Source organism: Salvelinus sp. IW2-2015, linkage group LG8, assembly GCF_002910315.2.
Source record: "Salvelinus sp. IW2-2015 linkage group LG8, ASM291031v2, whole genome shotgun sequence".
NCBI classification, from domain to species: Eukaryota; Metazoa; Chordata; class Actinopteri; order Salmoniformes; family Salmonidae; genus Salvelinus; species Salvelinus sp. IW2-2015.
In genome coordinates, this window is record NC_036848.1 from 43,954,819 (window position 1) to 43,976,335 (window position 21,517).

Below are 21,517 nucleotides of genomic sequence, written 5' to 3' on the forward strand. Positions count from 1 at the left end.
ACTAAAATAAAGTAATTAAAATACATAAAGTGCACCCTTAGTTAAGAACTTTACAGGCATTTAGTGCAGACATTTATGAATGAAAACTCAGTAAAAAAAATAAAAGAAAATATGATGCAGATACAAAAGAAAAATGTCTTTTAACAGTGGTTTCAAATCAAATTTTATTTGTCACATGCTTCGTAAACAACAGGTGTAGACTAACCGTGAAATGCTTACTTACGGGCCCTTCCCAACAATGCAGAGAGAAAAAATAGAAATAATAGAAATGTAATAACACGAGGAATACACAATGACTAACGATAACTTGGCTATATACACAGGGTACCAGTACCGAGTCGGTTTGTGTGTCTGCGTTCAATCGTTTTTAATTGCAAAGAAAACTTCAAATATTCCTCACATTATTATATTCTGTATATGATTTATGTTTTTTATATATACTTCTATTACCAGGAACTTCAGAAGGGGGACATCTCCAAACTTTGGTATTTGTATGACTTTCTCTGTCCTCAAACCAATGACAATGACCTATGCATAATAACAATGGATCAATGAAAAAATAAATATATTTCACAAAACTAAACCTCTTATACCCCTTTAAAACACTGCAAAGTTATCCTAGTTGGAAGAAAGATGAATAACATTCAACGAGTACAACGCAGCGTAATTATTAGGAGTAATTTATTGGTTGAACTATTCTCTAGAGGATGTTTGTAGAAGGCCATGGCAGTAACAATTGAACTTCAAATGAAAGGCAACGTTATGTGGTATGGTTGAGTGAAAATACCACAAATATAACATAACAAGCCCAATATTTCGAAAATACGAAAATAACATTTGACATTGAGTAATTTAAAGTTTGTAAATGTCCCTCATCCCCTGCCGTAGTTGTGGGTGTTCATGTGCTTGTCGGGACTTCCTATTTCAGAGTTGAAATTATCATAAGTTATATGTGTAGAGCTTCATCTCGGATGATTCTGACACTTTCCAAGTTGGAAACGTATCATTTTTCTACAATGAGTTTCCAAGTCGGAAATATGAGAGTTTCCCTGGCCGACATTCTCATGAGTGCAGCATAAATCTTCAAAACCTGTCGTTGCATGACTAGTAGGACGAAAGGCTAACAACAGGGCAAAACAGAAATAATACAATCCAAATGCAAGCTATGTTATGTTTTTATACGTATATACATTATATAGCTTAATAATAAATATTATACTTTTTTTCTCTAAGCACTGTCAAGTTGTAATTTCCATTTACAGTATTGGACATATTAGTATTGTATTACGGAGTCTAGCAACCTTGAATAAGAGCACACTTTGTATTTTAAGGATAAAAGATGGTAGATGGTTAGAGTCCACAGGTACAGTAAGGTAAGGGCCCACAATTTCACTCTCACCACCCCACACAAGACCTCCCCAAAGGTCTTGGGGAGGAAGTTGTGCCACACCCCACCCCTATAAAAGTGTCAGGACCTCTGACCCTGGGTGTGATCAGCACTGGCCCTGTCATCACCTTTCAATGTCATATCTTTCTATTTCGATGTGTGCAGAGTTGAAGTTTAACAACAAAATAGTACAATCTCTCACGTATTAGTATTTAGTATCTATGTACTGTATGACTAGACCTCTACCGCCAGTGTGTGCCTATTGTAGACACTGCTTTCTGTGTGAGTGGGGCTGTACTCTGTCTTTTTATTATGTGCTCCTCATCAATGTCAGACCAGCCCAACTCAACTTCCCCCCTCCCCCTTTCCTCCCCTCCCACTCACACGCCCAGTTCGGCCGTGGACTGGACATTCACACATTCGACTCCACAAAAGGTCTCTTTGGTTTGATGGGGGAAGTGGGGCCCTGCCTAGAGTCACGGGAGATATCACGGGAGAGCTGTCGGTACATGTTGTCCTGGTAGGCCTGAGCTACGGGCAGAGTCCTGGCCACTTTCACGTCTGGATAGGTGGGCACCTGGCTCACCCTCTCCAGGATGTCCCCTCCTCCGCCCCGGGAGCCACCGTTGGCCAGCTTGCCCAGGGAGGACTGCTGCTGCTGGGGGTAGTAGTCCTCCTCCAGGAGTTGTCCGTTCTGGGCGTTGTTAGTCTTGTTGTAGTAGGCGATATTCCCCAGCGAGGTCGGGGGGCTGTAGGACGAGCCCTGCTGGATCAGCTGGCCAGGCGACGTGGGGCTGATGCCAGAGTCCATGGAGGTCATGGCCCAGGGCCGCTGGGACGAGGGCTGCTGCAGGTACTGAGTCTGGTGAGTCCGCGCTGTCTTGTCTATGATACCCATGAAGGGCGTGGTCCGTGAGCGGGTGCCCTCGCCCTGGTACAGCCCCCCACCACCTCCCTGGGCCGGCGAGATTGGGGAGATGTCATCGTTACAGGAGTGCTCGTACCCCTCGTAGCCCTCGTAGGCCACCTGCAGCGGGATCTCCATCCCCTGGATGGAAGAGGAAGGCCTGAAGCCTGGGGCTAGATTACAGCTGGAGCCCCCCGTGGAGATGTTGTTGCTGGACGGGGAGAAGCGGAGGCCCACGCTCTGGGAGTGGATGAGGGGCCGCGGAGTGGACATGTGCGGTTTGATCTCCGGGGTAGTGGCACTGATGGGCCGCCTCACCATGTGGCCGATCTCTGGCGATCCCAGCTGGCACTGAGGCATGGCACTGTTCTGACGCTCCAGCTCGTGCTTGGCGACAGGGTAGTAGGCGGCCGACTGGCTGCGGATAATCTGGGGAGTCTGGCTATAGCGGACACCCCCCTGGAGCTGGCCCCCTTGTCCCCCCCCACTGCTGGCACGGTAGGCAGAGGAGGGGCGCTGGGTTAGCTCGTCCTTCATCAGGCCCTCTATGACCCCTCCTCGGCCCCCATGCTGACAGAGGGCCCCAGCTGAGAGGCTGGACTGGGGCATGGAGCGACCATCCAGGGAGGGCTGGTACATCAACCGGCTCTGGCTCTCCATCGGCACGTCCATGGAGCCCCCCTGGTAGCGCATGGGGTGGCCCATCTGGCCGTATGCGTTGCTGGGCTGGTTGGTGCGAACAATCTGGGCCATGGAGGGCTGGAGGCGCAGGCCCTGGGCCTGGTGGTGCTGTTGAGTCTGGTGATGCAGGGAGTCCTGGTGGTGTTGGGAGGCCTGGTGCTGTAGTTGGGCCTGGTGGTGCTGTTGGGAGACCTGGTGGTMCAGTTGGGCCTGGTGGTGCTGGTGMGTCTGYAGGGTGTCYTGGTGCWGYGAGGCCTGGTGGTGCAGGGAGGCCTGGTGGTGCAGGGAYGGCTGTGAGCTCWGCTGGAAGGACCTCTGGCTGCTCATCTTTGAAAGGGTAGGCTGCTCCTGCTGGTAGCGCACCGGAGACCCTGACTGGGACCTGTACAGACACACACTCTCCACCGGGGGACTGGCTCTGTACTGGCTCTGTACCCCACCCCGACGCAGAGGGGATAGCGGGGGGCTCTGGTATCCGTGGTCCATCCCTTGTCCCCCTCCTCCGTTGGGCGGGGGGCTGAAGCGGTAGGTGGTCTGGTGCACCGGGGAGGTCTGTGGAGGGCTGTGTCGGTAGTGGGAGTTGTGGTGCGTGGGGGAGAGGGAGGGGGGCGACGGTGGCTGGTAGTTCTGGCTGCCAGGGGAGGACATGGAGGTGGGGCTGGGGTGGCCATAGTCGTAAGCCTGGCCCATGGGGGAGCCCCCTGACAGGTAGGTCTGGTCCTGGTGATGGTAGGGGTGCTGGTGGTTCGTCGGAGAGAGAGGTGGGCTCTGGATGATAGGCAGACTGGAGGGGTTGGAGCGGGGCTCCCTCTCGAGGGCCAGACCCATAGAACCCATACTCCCCATAGACATGGCCTCCAGCTCCTGCTCCAGATAGTCCTCGTCCTCAAACAGATCCTGGACCGGCTCCATGTCCTCCAGCCGAGGCTCCGGGGGAGGGGGGAGCTCCAGGGGGAGGGGGAGGGAGGACAGGGACATCTCCTCCTCCTCTCCCTCCTCTGGGGGAGGCGATGGGGGAGGAGATGGGGGAGGCTCCAGCTTCTGTGCATCCTCCTCCTCCTGGGTGAGCTGTCGACACTCCTCCTCTACTCGCTGCAGGAGGCGCTGGATCTCACAGTGGTTGGGGCTCTGCTTCATGGCTTCATTCAGGTCCTCCAAGGCCTCAGGGAACTGTCTACAAATCCAGACAAGAAGGAAAGATACGACAGGGTTGGAAATGAGGGAAGGTTTTTAAAACACTGCTGTGAAAATGAACACATTTTAATTAATTGGTCAAAAAAGAAGGAAAACTTTTATGAGAGGCTGAAGAAGATAAGAGGGTGAAGCGGAGTATGTCAACTATTCTACAGTAGATGGATATCAGGGATGTGCAGGGGAAATAAATACCTGCTACTACGCTTGGCACGTGCTCTGGCATAGTATGCTTCGTATGATTTTGGTTTCAATTCAAGCGCCTTTGTAGCAAACTCCTCAGCCATTCCAAAGTCCTGAGAGCAATAACATGTGATCCATGAGTCAGATACTTACAGAATATTACTGGGGTAAAACAGAGGTAATGTTATAGGTACAGTACTATAATGCTTATCACCTATACTTTTACCATACTTTACACTATTACATATAGATAATATACTATAGATGGCCCATGGGGTTCTTGTCAAAAGTAGGGCACAAGGGTGCCATTTGTGATGCATCCATGGTCAGAGCCCGCCAACTCACGTTCATTTTTCTCCGACATCGGGACAGATTGAGGAAGATGGACACTTTGAGCTCCCTGAAAGTCTTGAGGTCCTCACTGAAGCCTTCACGGGGGAACTTTTTGAGGGCGTACTGATACCGCTGTGCTGCCTCCTTCACTTTCCCTTTCTTTTGAACACACCGACACACACAACATGTTATTCATACAAGACAGGCAACATATAGGTCTTATTGATCATTAAAACAAAAAAAGTTGTATAGCACTTGAGGGTAAATACATCTGTAAAAGTGTAAAAAAAATATATAATAATCACAGTTTAATTAGATAACATTTTATTTCTTTGATGTATAGATATATTTTCTTTCTTATACAGTATGTATTAATATTTTTCATCAATAGTTGACTGTCCTTCCTCAGATTCGGATAGGGCCTCCTGATCTCACTTTATAGAAGCTGTCTCCCTCCTCAATCAGCTTGCTCAGTAGGATGATCATGATGTCGGGTTTGGAGGTAGCCATGGCCCACGTGGCTGGACCTGAAGAACACAGGATAAGAAAGAAAGGAGTGAGAGAAGCAGGGAAAGATAAAGGAAAAGGAATGTAGGAGTTGTTTTTGAGTCACAGTAAACACACAACAACTGACAAGAACAACAAACAAAATGGCAGGAATGACAGATAGGCAGACGTCTGTCCGCTGCAGAGAAAATTAAGCTATTCTCTTTCTAAAGTCTATTGCTCTAGGTAGAGGAGTACACTGTAGGGACAATATCCCAGCCAAAAGGGTAGAAATATGAAAGATAGCAAAATACAAAAATTATGCGGCTGGTAAAGACTGAGTCACTCCCAATCTAATTGTCTTACATCAGGTGGCTTCACTCCTACGCGACGCTCGTCCCTCAACCGCCAGTCAGTGCAGGCGGAATCATCGCGCTATCTGACGCAAGACAATTAACCTAACTAGGATAGCTCTCTGCAGAAAGCAACACTTGAAACTCATTTACACAGAGACTAGAGAGATGAGTACAAGGTTGGTGGGTTTCTTGCATGACGAAAAGACTCATAGCAGCTAGGCAAGCAGGACACAGCAGAGCTCTGCAGACCAGGGCAAGGGTGTGGCAACGGTAGAGGAAGTAGTTAGGAACAGGACTTCTGACTGGCCTAGCTGACACTGAGGAACGTTTCAGAAGGATGAACAATGCACAGTGGAATCATCTGAACTGTGGATAGTGGAGAAAAGGCATTACAGACGCATGCAGTTCCCCTGGTGATCATTACCAAGTGAAGGTATAGGAGGGGTTCATCATGCATCTGTGAGATGGAAATAAGAAAACACCTTGATACAATGTAGTATGCTGGAGGCTGGGCATGCTGTCATATGATAACCAACAGGAATATGAACATCTACCTCTAAATAAAACCAGTCCAAGTAATAGTTAGGACGGGATTCAATCTGATCGCGGATTATAGGCATTGCAGCTTTTAAAGGCAAATTATGACTGAGCCACCATATGCAGTGTTTACAGTGAATGGGATCTCCACGAACGCGGGAACATTGCCTTTAAAAGCTGTAATGCCTATAATCCACAATCGGATTGAAAACCGGCCTCAGTGATAATAGTAATACCTGAGTGTTATTTCTCAGTATGGGGTTTGCAGCTAAGCTGGCCTGCTGACACTTAGACCATAACGACACAGAGACAACACAGAAAGAGGAGATAGGGCTGTCAAAATGCCTGCTGGGGTGAGATGTCGACAGCCTTGGGATTACCTCTGGGCCGACTGGGCAGCGTCTGACATCCTGGTACCGCAGAGAGATCAAGGGGGAGGGGGAGAGGTCATGAGCGAGGGAGGAAGTGAGTGTTGGGGGGAGGGGGGGGGGCGGAGAGCAGCGGGCCAGAGTAATCAAAGAAGAAAAAACAGAAAAAGGTGCGTGGGAGAGAGAGGACAAGTGGAAAAAAACAGAAAGAGAAAAAGGAGGTGGTGGAAGATGAAGAGTGAGAGAAGGAACAGAAAAAAGCAGCAGTGAGAAGCGGGGGCTAAGTGCCCCAGCAGAAAGAAAGAGACACAGGAAGAAAAAAAACATACTGCCAGTGCTAACCACCTGTCGAGAGAGAGAAAGAACGAGAGAGTAGAGAGAGAGATAGAAAGAAAGAACTATAGATAAAGAAAGAACGAGAGAGTAGAGAGAGAGATAGAAAGAAAGAACTATAGATAAAGAAAGAACAAGGGAGAAAGAAAGAACCAGAGAGCTGAGAGAGAGGAAGAGACCGAGCGACAACATGAAAGAGAAAGAATACAGGAGACACGGTAACAGTAGAACAACAAAGACAGATATAAAGACCTGAGGAGTGACTAGCCAGAGAGAACAGAGAAAAGCTGCAGTACGGTACAGCAGCAGGGTGGGGGGGACATACAGTAGCAGTGGGGGTTTAGCTGTTAGCTCAGCTCCAAAGAGACTTCTGGTCAAAAGTACTATAGTACCAGTCAAAGGTTTGGACACACCCACTCATTCAAGGGTTTTTCTTTATTTTAAATATTTTCTACATTGTAGAATAATAGCGAAGACACCAAAACTATGAAATAATACATATGGAATCATGTAGTAACCAAAAAAGAGTTAAACAAATCAACATATTTTATATTCTTCAAAGTAGCCACCCTTTGCCTTGATGACAGCTTTGCACACTCTTGGCATTCTTTCAACCAGCTTAACCTGGAATGCTTTTCCAACAGTCTTGAAGGAGTTCCCACATATGTTGAGCACTTGTTGTCTGCTTTTCCTTCACTCTGCGGTCCAACTCATCCCAAACCATTTCACTTGGGTTGAGGTCGGATGATTGTGGAGGCCAGGTCATCTGATGCAGCACTCCATCACTCTCCTTCTTGGTCAAATCGCCCMTACACAGCCTGGAGGTGTGTTGGGTCATTGTCCTGTTGAAAAACAAATGATAGTCCCACTAAGTGCAAACCAGATGGGATGGTGTATCGCTGCAGAATGCTGTGGAAGCCATGCTGGTTAAGTGTGCCTTGAATTCTAAACAAATCACAGACAGTGTCACCAGCAATGCACCCCCACACCAGCACACCTCCTCCTCCAAGCTTCACGGTGGGAACCACATATTTGGAGATCGTCCGTTCGCCTACTCTGCGTCTCTCAAAGACACGGCGGTTGGAACCAAAAATCTCACGTTTGGACTCATCAGACCAAAGGACAGATTTCTACCGCTCTAATGTCCATTGCTCGTGTTTCTTGGCCCAAGCAAGTCTCTTCTTATTATTGGTGTCCTTTAGTAGTTGTTTCTTTGCAGAAATTCGACCACGAAGGCCTGATTCACGCAGTCTCCTCCTCTGAACAGTTGATGTTGAGATGTGTCTGTTACTTGAACTCTGTGAAGCATTTATTTGGGCTGCAATCTGAGGTGCAGTTAACGCCAATGAACTTGGCGGCAGAGGTAACTCTGGGTCTTCCTTTCCTGTGGCGGTCCTCATCAGAGCCAGTTTCATCATAGCGCTTGATGGTTTTTGCGACTGCACTTGAAGAAACTTTAAAAGTTCTTGAAATTCTCCATATTGACTGACCTTCATGTCTTAATGTAATGATGGAATGTCGTTTGCTCTTTGCTTATTTGAGCTGTTCTTGCCATAATATGGACTTGGTCTTTTACCAAATAGGGCTATCGTCTGTAAACCTTGTCACAACACAACTGATTGGCTGGCTCAAACGCATTAAGGATGAAAGAAATTCCACAAATTAACTTTTAACAAGGCACACCTGTTAATTGAAGCTGGTTGAGAGAATGCTAAGAGTGTGCAAAGCTGTCATCAAGGCAAAGGGTGGCTACTTTGAAGAATCTCAAATATCAAATATATTTTGATTTGTTTAACACTTTTTTGGTTACAACATGATTCCATATGTGTTATTTCATAGTTTGATGTCTTCACTATTATTCTACAATGTAGAACATAGTAAAAATAAAGAAAAACCCTGGAATGAATATGTGTGTCCAAACTTTTGACTGGTACTGTATATAAGAAATAGGTTGCCATTTAAGATGCATATTCTGTATTTCTGTGTCATCCTACTGTATGCATGAATAGTCTTTGTATTGTGTATCAATATCAGATAGTCAAGTGTAAAATAATAAATAAAACTGTCAACAGTCAAAATATCCTGTTGCACTGTGGAGAGAAATGGGTTATTTTCCAGTAGAGGTATTTCATTCACTGTCTACATACAAGTCCTGTCTGTGTCTCAAATGGCACCATATTCCCCACATAGTGCACTACCTTTGACCAGGGCCAATTGGGTGCAATTTGGGACAGCCCCTGCCCAAAATCTATTGGCCTTCAGTCTAACACTAAGTCCATTCTCCATACCTATCTTGGCTCCCTTCTTGAGCAGGGCAACCACCACGGAGGTGTTCCTGCAGCCCACGGCCCGGTCCAGAGGACGCATCCCACTGTAGTCCACATGCTCTATCATCGCCCCCTGGTCCACTAGAAACTGGACCTGAGAGGACAGACAGCAGAAGAAGGGAACAGGGGCGAGGAGGGAGAAATGTAGTGATTCAAATTATATTCATTAGAGTAGAATCATAGGAGGGTTCTACAATTTGGGAGAGTTACTGCTCGCAAAATATACACAAATATAATTATACTTGAACACATCGGGATAGACCAAAGACCTACAATACAAGTGTGTCTCTTTTGTTCCTAATGTTGTTCATCCAAATCAGAATTAAACTTTATTTGTCACATGCGCCCGAATAAAACAAGTGTAGACCTTACCGTGAAATGCTTATTAACAATCCCTTAACCAACAGTGCAGTTCAAGAGTAGTTAAGAAAATATTTACCAAATAAACTAAAGTAAAAAATTACAAAAAGTAGCACAATAACATAACAATATTGAGGCTATTTACAGGGGGTACCAGTACCAAGACAGTGTGCAGGGGTACAGGTTAGAGGTCATTTGTACATGTAGGTAGGGGTGAAGTGACTATGCATAGATAATAAACAGTGAGTAGCAGCAGTGTACAAAACAAATGGGGGGGTCAATGTAATAGTCCGATGGCCATTTTATTAATTGTTCAGCAGTCTTATGGCTTGGGGGTAGAAGCTGTTAAGGAGCCTTTTGGTCCTAGACTTGGCGCTCCGGTACCACTTGCCGTGTGGAAGCATTGGAAAGAGTCTATCACTTGGGTGACTGGAGTGTGTGACAATTTTATGGGCTTTCCTCTGACACCGCCTATTATATAGGTCCTGGATTGCAGGAAACCTGGCCCCAGTGATGTACTGGGCCGTACGCACTACCCTCTGTAGCACCATACAGTCAGATGCCGAGCAGTTGCCATACCAGGCGGTGATGCAACTGGTCAGGATGCTTTATGGTGCAGCTGTAGAACGTTTTGAGGATCTGGGGACCCATGCCAAATATGTTCAGTCTCCTGAGGGGAAAAAGGTGTTGTCGTGCCCTCTTGATGACTGTCTAGGTGTGTTTGAACCATGATAGATCATTGGTGATGTGGACACCAAGGAATGTGAAACTCTCGACCAGCTCCATTACACCCCCGTTGATGTTAATGGGGGCCTGTTCAACCTGCCTTTTTCTGCAGTCCACGATCAGCTCCTTTGTCTTGTTCACATTGAGGGAGAGGTTGTTATTCTGGCACCATACTGCCAGGTCTCTAACCTCCTCCCTATAGGCTGTCTCATCGTTGTCGGTGATCAGGCCTACCACTGTTGTCGTCAGCAAACTTAATGATGGTGTTAGAGTCGTTGGTGAACAGGGAGTACAGGAGGGGACTAAGTACACACCCCTGAGGGGCCCCAGTGTTGAGGATCAGCGTGGCAGACATATTGTTGCCTACCCTTACCACCTGGGGGCAGCCCGTCAGGAAGTCCAGGATCCAGTTGCAGAGGGAGGTGTTTAGTCCCAGGGTCCTTAGCTTTGTGGGCACTATGGTGTTGAACGCTGAGCTGTAGTCAATGAACAGCACTCTCACAAAGGTGCTCCTTTTGTCCAGGTGGGAAAGGGCAGTGTGGAGTGCGATTGAGGTTGCATCATCTGTGGATCTGTTGGGGCGGTATGCGAATTGGAGTGGGTCTAGGGTATCCGGGAGGATGCTGTTGATGTGAGCCATGACCAGCCTTTCAAAGCACTTCATGGCTACTGACGTGAGTGCTATAGGGCAGTAATCATTTAGGCAGGTTACCATCACTTCCTTGGGCAAAGGGACGATGGTGGTCCATCTGGTGGTCCATCCATCTGGCCCCGCGGCTTTGTGAATGTTGACCTGTTGAAAGGTCTTGCTCACATTGGCTACCGAGAGCATTAGCACACAGTCATCCTGAACAGCTGTTGCTCTTGTGCATGCTTCAGTGTTGCTTGCCTCGAAGCAAGCATAAAAGGCATTTAGCTCGTCTGGTAGGCTCGCGTCACTGGGCAGCTCGCGTCTGGGTTTCCCGTGTAGTCTGTAATAGTTTTCAAGCCCTGCCACATCCGACGAGCATCAGCGCCGGTGTAGTAGGATTCAATCTTAATCCTGTATTGACGCTTTGCTTGTTTGATGGTTCGTCTGAGGGCATAGCGGGATTTCTTATAGGCGTCCGGATTAGTGTCCCGCTCCTAGAAAGTGGCAGCTCTAGCCTTTAGCTCGATGCGGATGTTACCTGTAATCCATGGCTTCTGGTTGGGATATGTACGTATGGTCACTGTGGGGGCGACGTCGTCGATGCACTTTTTGATGAAGCCGATGACTGAGGTGATATACTCCTCAATGCCATTGGATGAATCCCGGAACATATTCCAGTCTGTGCTAGTAAAAGAGTCCTGTAGCTTAGCATCCGCGTCATCTGACCACTTCCGTATTGAGTGAGTCACTGGTACTTCTTGCTTTAGTTTTTGCTTGTAAGCCGGAATCAGGAGGATAAAATTATGGTAAGATTTGTCAAATGGAGGGCAGGTGAGAGCTTTGTATGCGTCTCTGTGTGTGGAGTAAAAGTGGTCGAGTTTCTTTCCTCTGGTTGCACATGTGAAATGCTGGTAAAAATTTGGTAAAACTGATTTCAGTTTGCCTGCATTAAAGTCCCCGGCCACTAGGAGCGCCGCTTCTGGGTGAGCATTTTCTTGTTTGCTTATGGCCTAGAGTTGGTTGAGTGCAGTCTTAGTGCCAGCATCGGTCTGTGGTGGTAAATAGACGGCTACGAATAATATAGTTGAGAACTCTCTTGGTAGATTGTGTGGTCTACAGCTTATCATAGGGTACTCTACCTCAGGCGAGCAATACCTTGAGACTTCTTTAATATTAGACATCGCTCACCAGCTGTTATTGACAAAAAGACACACACCTCCACCCCTCGTCTTACCAGACGTAGCTTCTCTGTTCTGCCAGTGCATTGAAAATCTCTCCAGCTCTATATTATCCGTGTCGTCGTTCAGCCACGACTCGGTAAAACATAAGATATTACTGTTCTTAATGTCCCGTTGGTAGGATAATCATAATCGTAGGTCATCAATTTTATTTTCCAATGATAGCATGTTAGCAAGTAGAATTGATGGCAGTGGGAGTTTACTCGTTTGCCTATGGATTCTCAAAAGGCAGCCCGTTCTGCGTCCTCTTTTCCTCCGTCTTTTCTTCACGCAAATGACGGGGATCTGGGCCTGTTCCCGGGAGAGCATTATAAACTCACCACCTCTGAGTCCCCGTAGAAGGCAGCCAGGTCGAGGGGCGTGCGTCCGTTCTTATCAGCGTGGTCCGTAGCAGCCCCCCTCTCCACCAGACAGCGCACCACTGGCAGGTGTCCCTTCAGACATGCCCAGCTCAGAGCCGTTAACCCTTCCTTGTCCATTAGAGGTAGGGATGCACCTGGCAGAGGGGTCAGGGGGATCAGAGGGGTCAGGGATTAGAGGTCAGCATTGGGAGTCAAAGGTCAATTGGTAAAATAAAGTACCATCAATGCTTTGGTGATTGTATTTAACAAAGTAATGATGAAAAAAAGTAATTGAGAGTTATATAATTCAAAGGATGAAAGCACAGCAGGTCAAAGACAATGTAAATGACAAGGACATGAGTGGATGTTTTCTTCCTCCTGACCCTCACCCTGTGCCAGTAGGAACTCCACAGTGCCCAGGTGACCCTCTGAGGCAGCCATCATCAGAGGGGTTCGGCTTTGCTTGTCAGCCAGGTTCACGTCTGCTCCGTGAGTAAGGAGCAGGTCCACGATCTGAGAAGGGACAACACTATCGTTACCATCCAGTACACAACTGTTTGTTTTTGTCAACATTGCCGTTCGATCTCTCTTCGTCTGATTTGACTATTTTACCCATTTCATATGTTCTACATTGTGGAATAATAGTGAAGACATCAAAACTATGAAATAACACATATGGAATCATGTAGTAACCAAAAAAGTGTTAAACAAATCAAAACATATTTATATTTGAGATTCTTCAAAGTAGCCACCCTTTGCCTTGATGACAGCTTTGCACGCTCTTGGCATTCTTTAAACCAGCTTCATGAGGTAGTCACCTGGAATGCATTTCAATTAACAGATGGGCCTTGTTAATTTGTGGAATTTATTTCCTTCTTATTAATGCATTTGAGCCAATCAGTTTTGTTGTGACAAGGTAGGGGTGGTATACAGAAGATAGGCCTATTTGGTTAAAAACAAAGTCCATATTATGGCAAGAACAGCTCAAATGAGCAAAGAGAAACGACAGTCCATCATTACTTTAAGACATGGGGCGGCAGGTAGCCTAGTGGTTAGAGCATTAACAGAAAGGTTGCTAGATCAAATCCCAGAGGTGACAAGGTAAAAATCTGTTGTTCTGCCCCTGAAAAAGCCAGTTAACTCACTGTTCCTAGGCCGTCATTGTAAATAATCATTTGTTCTTTAACTGATTTGCCTGGTTAAATAAAAATAAAAATGAAGGTCAGGTGACTACCTCATGAAGCTGATTGAGATAATGCAAAGTTGTCATCAAGGCAAAGTGTGGCTACTTTGAAGAATCTCAAATCTCAAATATATTTTGATTTGTTTAACACTTTTTTGGTTACTACATGATTCCATATGTGTTATTTCATAGTTTTGATGTCTTTGACTATTATTGTACAATGTAGAAAATATTTAAAATAATTAAAAACACTTGAATGAGTAAGTGTGTCCTAACTTTTGACTGGTACTGTACACACACACACACACACACACACACACACACACACACACACACACACACACACACACACACACACACACACACACACACACAGCTCATCCTAATATTTCTATATTTCTTAATTCTATTATTTTAGATTTGTGTGTATTGTTAGATATTACTGCACTGTTAGAGCTAGGAACACAAGCATTTACCTACACCAACAATAACATCTGCTAAATATGTATATGCGACCAATACAATTTGATTTGATTTGCGATATGACATGGGTGCACAAAGTAAACAGAATAGTGAGTAAATTTCCACAACAACTAAGAGCGTTGAAGCGCGAGGCTAAACTTCTCAGCTGTTTTGGTCTCATACCTACCACGCTCTAACAGCGTGAAGCGAACCCATGCACATGCGCAGATACTGTGTGTGACTGTGTGAGAGCGAAYTCTTGCATCTCGCTCATCGCAATATCTGCGGTGCTGCTCGTAGAAACTTCATTTTTCTGAGTCTACAGTACCTTTAATATTAAATGTTCTGTGTTATGGGCCCTGGTCAAAAGTAGTGCACTATAAAGGGTAAACTCAGCCTCACCTGCCAGTTTCCCTGTCGGACAGCACTGAACAGGGGCACGATGCCTCGTCTGTTGGGCTGAGCCACCGCTGCTCCCTGCTCCAGCAGTAGTCTGCAGACGTCTAGCTTCCCACGGCCAGCCGCTGCCGTCAGAGCTTCAGGGAGAGGAGTAGGACACACAGGGATCAGTCATGTTATACAACACAAGTATTTTACATTTTTTACACTTGATCATTCTAAGACTGACAGTTATTGTGTGTGAGTCATGTGTTAGTATGCAGATTATATGGTAAGTGGATGCTAAATGGAGAGTGGGGACACACAGGGCAGGGATGAGTAACACACAACACAGATACAGGGAGTTATATAGGAGTTATATGTGTTATATATACCACAACATACTCCCCCATAAAGGTATGGGACATGTTAGACATCAAAACAGTGTTTTATAACTCTGACCTCACTACATTTGAACACAAGAGAAGTAGCGAAAGATGGAGGAGAGAAAGGAGAGAACATGTGTTGTGGGAGTAGACAGTRGTGTGCATTTATGCATTTAACTGATTGAGTCATACAAGTATTGTTCCCAACAGGACAGAGAGAGTAAAGGGTCACACAGGGATCAGCCATTTAAAAAAATACTTTATCATTATAAGACTCACAGTCATTATATATGTAATTTGTTAGTATGCAGACAGAGTGGAGGGTGGGAGTAGACAGACAGACTGTAGACATTGGTTAAGACGACACAGCGTAACATCTTATGGATTTAACTGGACAGTCATATTAGTATTGAGAGAAGAGAGGAGCGGAGTCATATTACTATTGAGAGAGAGAGCGAGAGTCATATTAGTATTGAGAGAGAGAGTCATATTAGTATTGAGAGAGAGAATCCATATTAGTGTTGAGAGAAGAGAGAGAGAGATCATATATTAGTGTTGAGCGAGAGAGTCATAAGTATTGAGAGAGAGAGCGAGAGTCATATAGTATGAGGAGAGTCATATTAGTATTGAGAGAGAGAGCGAGAGTCATATTATTATTGAGAGAGAGGAGTCATAAGTATTGAGAGAGAGAGCGAGAGTCATATTAGTATTTGGAGAGTCATATTAGTATTGAGAGAGTCATATTAGTATTGAGAGAGTCATATTAGTATTTGAGGAGAGAGAGCGAGAGTCATATTAGTATTGAGAGAGAGTGATAAGTATAGAGAGAGAGCGAGAGTCATATTAGTATTGAGAGAGAATAGTATGAGAGATATATAGATTGAGAGAGAGAGTATATTAGTATTGAGAGAGAGAGCGAGAGTCATATTAGTATTGAGAGAGGGTCATATTAGTATTGGAGAGAGAGTCATTAATATTGAGAGAGAGCGGAAGAGAGTATATTAGTATTGAGAGAGAGAGCGAGAGTCATATTAGTATTGAGAGAGAGAGTCATTAATATTGAGAGAAGAGCGAGAGTCATATTAGTATTGAAGAGAGAGACGAGAGTTGATTGAGAGTTATATTAGTATTGAGAGAGAGAGGTCATAATTGAAGGCGAGAGTCATATTAGTATTGAGAGAGAGAGAGGAGTCTTTATTTAGAGAGTCATATTAGTATTAGAGAGAGAGGTCTATATTTGAGATAGAGAGCGAGAGTCATATAGTATTGAGAGAGAGAGAGCGAGAGTTATATTAGTATTGAGAGAGAGAGAGCGAGAGTCATATTAGTATTGAGAGAGAGAGTCATTAATATTGAGAGAGAGCGAGAGTCATATTAGTATTGAGAGAGAGAGAGAGCGAGAGTTATATTAGTATTGAGAGAGAGATCATTAATATTGAGAGAGGAGCGAGAGTCATATTAGTATTGAGAGAGAGAGAGCGAGTCATCATTAGTATTGAGAGAGAGAGCGAGAGTTATTCAGTATTGAGAGAGAGAGAGTCATATTATATTGAGAGGAGAGAGAGCGAGAGTACATCTTAGTATTGAGAGAGAGAGAGCGAGTCATATTAGTATTGAGAGAGAGAGAGCGAGAGTAGGTCACTATTCAGTATTGAGAGAGAGAGGAGAGAGGCGGTGCATATTAGTATTGGAGAGAGAGAGCGAGAGTGCATATTAGTATTGAGAGAGAGAGAGCGAGAGTCATATTAGTATTGAGAGAGCGAGAGTCATATATAGTATTAGAGGAGAGCTATTAGATGAGGTGAGAGTCATGATTAGGTATTGAGAGAGAGAGCGCAGAGTTCATATTAGTATTGAGATACGAGGGATGGCCGCCTGTAGAGTGACGCACTGGCTTGAGAGTCAATTTGTTGAGTATAGAGTGGTTAGAGGCTATTTTTATAAAGTGACATCATCGAGAGAAGTGGAGGAATCGAGGTCGCGCGATTTGCAGTTCAGGTTATGTTTATCGAGAGATAGATAGCTTTGCATTCGTCAATTGTGGGTAGAGAGGATGCTTTGATTTGCGAGTCAATATAATAGGAATTTCCGCGATATCGAGAGAGTCTTTGTAAGTGTTTGGATGGCGGATGTTAATTGAGTCTGGACATAGGTGTGAGTGATTTTGTGCAGTCATACCAGGAACCTGAGGAGGCGCTATGTAGAGTCTATTAGTTGTCACATATTACTTTAGTCGATGATCCGCGACCGCAGGAGAGTGATGCTGGAGGAATGGCGCGGGAGGTACGGATTGCTGTGTGGCATGTGAGATGGACGAATTGAGAGAAGGATCTGCATTTCGTTTTACTAGATTGGCATTGTGAAGAAGGCAAGTGTAGGGTGACACGGTAATGTAGAGATTGAATGGCATTGAAAAGCTCGTCAGGAAGTTTAGTTAACACGCTCATTATCTCAAAGGAAGTAGGGCACGAGAAAGCTATGACAGAACGGTGTGTCGAATTGAATGCATGCAATGACAGTGCATGCTGAGTGTAGTATTTGATAAGACAAGAGGAGGTATCCTGAACTTGTGTTGCTGCGACGCTGGATTGAGTCTAATTGATGATACATATGAGAGAGACTGACGAGCGAGAGTCATTATTTGTATTGAGAGAGAGAGAGTCATATTGTCTATGAGAGAGAGAGTCATTAGTATTGAGAGGAGAGAGCGAGAGTCATATTAGTATTGAGAGAGAGGAGCGGAGAGTTATATTAGTATGGAGAGAAGAGAGAGCGAGAGTCATGTTAGGAGTATTGAGAGAGGAGGAGAGCGAGATCATATTAGTATTGAGAGAGAGAGAGAGCCGAGAGTCATTATTTGTATTGAGAGAGAGGTAAGACTGAAGCAGAGTCATATTAAGTTTGAGGAGAGAGAGGTGAGAGCGAGTCTTTGGTGATATCTCGAATTTGAGAGAGAAAGAGTCATATTAGTATTGAGAGAGAGCGAGAGTCATTATTAGTATTGAGAGAGAGAGAGCGAGAGTCATATAGTATTGAGAGAGAGAGCGAGCAGAGAGTTCATATTAGTATTGAGAGAGAGAGAGACGAGAGTCATTTAGTATTGAGAGAGATGAGAGCAGAGTAAAGAGTCATATTAGTATGAGAGAGAGAGACGAGAGGTATATTAGTATTGAGAGAGAGAGCACGAAGAGCGAGTCATATTAGTATTCGAGAGAGAGAGCGGGAGTCATATTTAGTATTAGAGAGAGAGCCGGAGAGTCATTATTAGAGATTGAGAGAGAGAGATCATATTAGTATTGAGAGAGAGAGAGCGAGAGTCATATTAGTATGAGAGAGAGTCATTAAGATATGAGAGACGAGTGGAGGAGAGAAGAATGGCTCTTGACAGAATAATAGCTGATGATTTTTCTCAATCTTTCCAATCTCAGGTGCGGAAACATATTTAGTCGATTGCTTGAGCAGACCCCCCCCCCCCCCCCCCCACCTCTCTCTAAGACTAGCTCTGAGCTCTGCCCTGCCTTGTCTGTCTATGCTCCAATGACACCACTGCACTGTCTGTCTGACATCAGCCAGTGTCTGTTTGGCGCAGCAGCAGCAGAAACAGCAGAGCAAATCTCTCTCTTTCATATCCGCACTGCAGCTCTGGCTCTATGGGTCTGCTCAAAACCCTCTGTCATGACTTGTCTGATTTAAGACAATTTATTAACATGTTTTATCTAAGTGTAGTGATCTAAAACCCTGTGATAAACAAGTACAACAAGACAGTAAGCACCACTTCCTATGTCTAAGCAAGCAATCATGACATCCATCCACGTTTTGGTGGCCGCTACAACTCATCTTTAGCCCAGACTAAGCATCGGCTTAGAATTCAAGTGTCAAACCTAAAGCCACTGACACCTAATGATTCTACCTAAGGAAACAGCACTGTAAAAATGGACAGGGTAAAACAAAATAGTTTCCTGGGTTGAAAACAATCTCCACAAGGCTGCGGACTATATCTGAAGACCTTTTAAAAAAGCATATGACGAGAGGCCTAAGCATACCTGTCTCTCCCCACAGGGTGTCGAAGTTGTTAATCTGAGCACGTTCCACCTCCTCCTCATCCTTCTCTGGCAGGTCCAGCAGGTAGGACACAATCTGGTGGAAATAATGATACATATTACACCTCCAAAAAAAATCACTAGTGTGAGTGGCATGCAATACTAGTAGGACCACATAGGGATAAACAATGAATTGCTGTCCAGTCCACACACTGCAGGGAAATTACCCAGACTAAAAAATCTAATATATATTCTTAGCTCTACAAAACTGTCAGCTGAGTAAGTGAGGTCTACAGTATACCCGGGTAATCTATTTCACAAAATATCCCAGGTAAGGAGATTTTCCGGGAGCCCTACCTCTGTGTATCCCATGCGGGAGGCCTACCTCTGTGTATCCCATGCGGGAGGCCTACCTCTGTGTATCCCATGCGGGAGGCCTACCTCTGTTTAACAATTAAGGTCTATCTATTATCGACTTGTAACAGATTTTAAAAGACAATTTTAGTTACACATGTTTTAATCTAAGTGTAGTGACTACAAACCACTGTGATAAACAAGTAAACAAGACAGTAGCACATTTCTATGCTCTAAGCAACAATATGAATCCATGCCACACAGTTTGGTGCCGCTACAAGCCACAACTCTCTTTAGCCAGGACTAAGTCTTTGCTTAGAATTCAAAAAGTGTCAAACCTTAAAGCCACTGACACTACGCTAATGATTTCTACACCTAAGGAACAGAAAGACTGTAAAATGGAACAGGCGTAACAAAATAGTTTCCGTCGGGGTTGAAAACAAGATTTCCCAAGGCTGCGGACTAGAGTTATATCTGAAAGACCTTTTACAAAAACAAAAGCCATATGAGCCGAGTAGCCAGCCTAAGCAGATGACCTGTCTCTCCCCACAGGGTTCGGAGTTTGTTATAAAATCTGAGCACGTTCCACTCCCCTCCATCTTGTTCTCTTGGCAGGTTCACGAGTAGGACCACCCATGATCTTAACAGGGTCATTTTACAGGCACTTAACAGTTGTGTTCGCAATTAGTTTTACAATTGGTGGCAGGCAACAAATTGGATTTACAATTATGTCTAAATTAATTTAGCAGTACAACCATTCATAATTGGCTATAGAGAGAGGGAATGAGCAGACATGTATTAGTGAAGGGATGGCTGATTCTATTAATTAAGATCCATACTTTACAGTATCTTTAATTATGAATGGCAACACATATTGCTTCGGAGAGGTGTGGGCAATTAAATTAAACTAATCAGACAATATTGACATGTATAACGAGGGCACTCAGTGCTCAATTGCCGACGAGCCAAACCACTGATAATACCAACACAGATGATGTACAGTGTGAGCAAAGTGGATTCCCACACGTTCTATACACTGATTCCACTAGAGTAGTGGAAATTAACCGTGTGTTACCACCTTTATCAGAATCAAGCTATCACACTGGAGCCACAAAACAGGCTATTAGTTCACCATAACTATATCACTCCAGATTCCAACATAATGGTAGTCAAACAGTGTCCTTCTAGTATCATTCAAACTATCACATAAATATTCAGGATAGTTTGTTCCCGTGAATGTAAAGCATCGACGCATATACCACCTGTAGTAAATGCTATAACGGTTGTGTCACTGTTAAATAGTACCACCCGGAGTCAAAACGTGTTTCCCACTAATAACCAGGTGTGTAAACACTGTATCAAACTCGATCCTACAAATAATCCCAGTAGAAGTCGAGACTTGCGGGCAAGCGTCGTTTACCCCATCTGGTTATAACACCATCACGCTGATCCCTGTAGTCAAAGAGCCATGTTGTTTACGTCTAGGCACCTGAAGGCTCATTAACCCTGGTATATTCAACAGGTGTTCCTATTCACTCAGTCTACAGCTAGTATCAAGACGAGTGATGGGTCTTCACATAACCCCATCCAGACTCACACTGGGAGTTCTGCGATGTATCCATGCGGAAAAATGTTATTAACGGACCTCTATTATCCATTCATGTATGTCACAATGATCCCACTGGGTAGCCATAGCGTCGGTTGACGGCAACCACCTTACATCTCGCTGCTAGTTATCATACTGGTAAGTTGCTACAAATGAGCGTGATTCACGCTTAGATGACAGGCCATTGACTGGACAGATAGTCATGTTCCTAACGTTGAATTAATTGAATCAGAATGCACTTGCTGCTCGGCTGCGGGTGTTCAGACGTGTGGGCTTGACTTTCACTATATGGCACCGACCACAAGTCCGGACTGTAGATAAGCCAGTTTGTATATCACCTTATAGACCATCTCCCATACCATGATGGTCTCACAGGTAGTGCACCATGAAGCTTGGTCATGATACCCACGGCACACATCAAGATCAAACGGGTGTACCACATGTGTCCTCTATCCAACTCCCATGTACTGGTAGGTCCACCAACTGTCAATTGAGTTTCATTATAGACATCCACAGATGCCACTGGAGGCGACTATCAACAGGTGTTTCATTATAAAACAATACTGTAGTCAGACCTTGTCAACTTTAAATCCAGATCAAACACTACACACAGCAACAACAAGCCACACAAAACACAATCCTCACACACACCACACACACACACACACACACACACACAACATCAGCACACACACCAACCACACACACACACAACACGTCACA

The 21,517-nt window shown here is 44.9% G+C and overlaps 1 protein-coding gene across 1 annotated transcript in view; it reads right to left on the minus strand.

Annotated features, from left to right (window-relative positions):
- Positions 1–663: 663 nt before the first annotated feature.
- Positions 664–21,517, minus strand: part of tanc2b (tetratricopeptide repeat, ankyrin repeat and coiled-coil containing 2b) — a 128,530-nt gene continuing 107,676 nt past the window's right edge. The window contains exons 19-29 of the mRNA XM_070445039.1: positions 19,192–19,215; positions 18,838–18,931; positions 14,433–14,566; positions 12,775–12,898; positions 12,365–12,540; positions 9,051–9,183; positions 6,442–6,471; positions 5,118–5,209; positions 4,695–4,841; positions 4,362–4,462; positions 664–4,149 (exon numbers count right to left, since the gene is read on the minus strand). Coding sequence (XP_070301140.1) covers positions 1,800–4,149; positions 4,362–4,462; positions 4,695–4,841; positions 5,118–5,209; positions 6,442–6,471; positions 9,051–9,183; positions 12,365–12,540; positions 12,775–12,898; positions 14,433–14,566; positions 18,838–18,931; positions 19,192–19,215 — 3,405 coding nt within the window. The 3' untranslated portion in view covers positions 664–1,799. The remainder of the gene's footprint in view (positions 4,150–4,361; positions 4,463–4,694; positions 4,842–5,117; positions 5,210–6,441; positions 6,472–9,050; positions 9,184–12,364; positions 12,541–12,774; positions 12,899–14,432; positions 14,567–18,837; positions 18,932–19,191; positions 19,216–21,517) is intronic.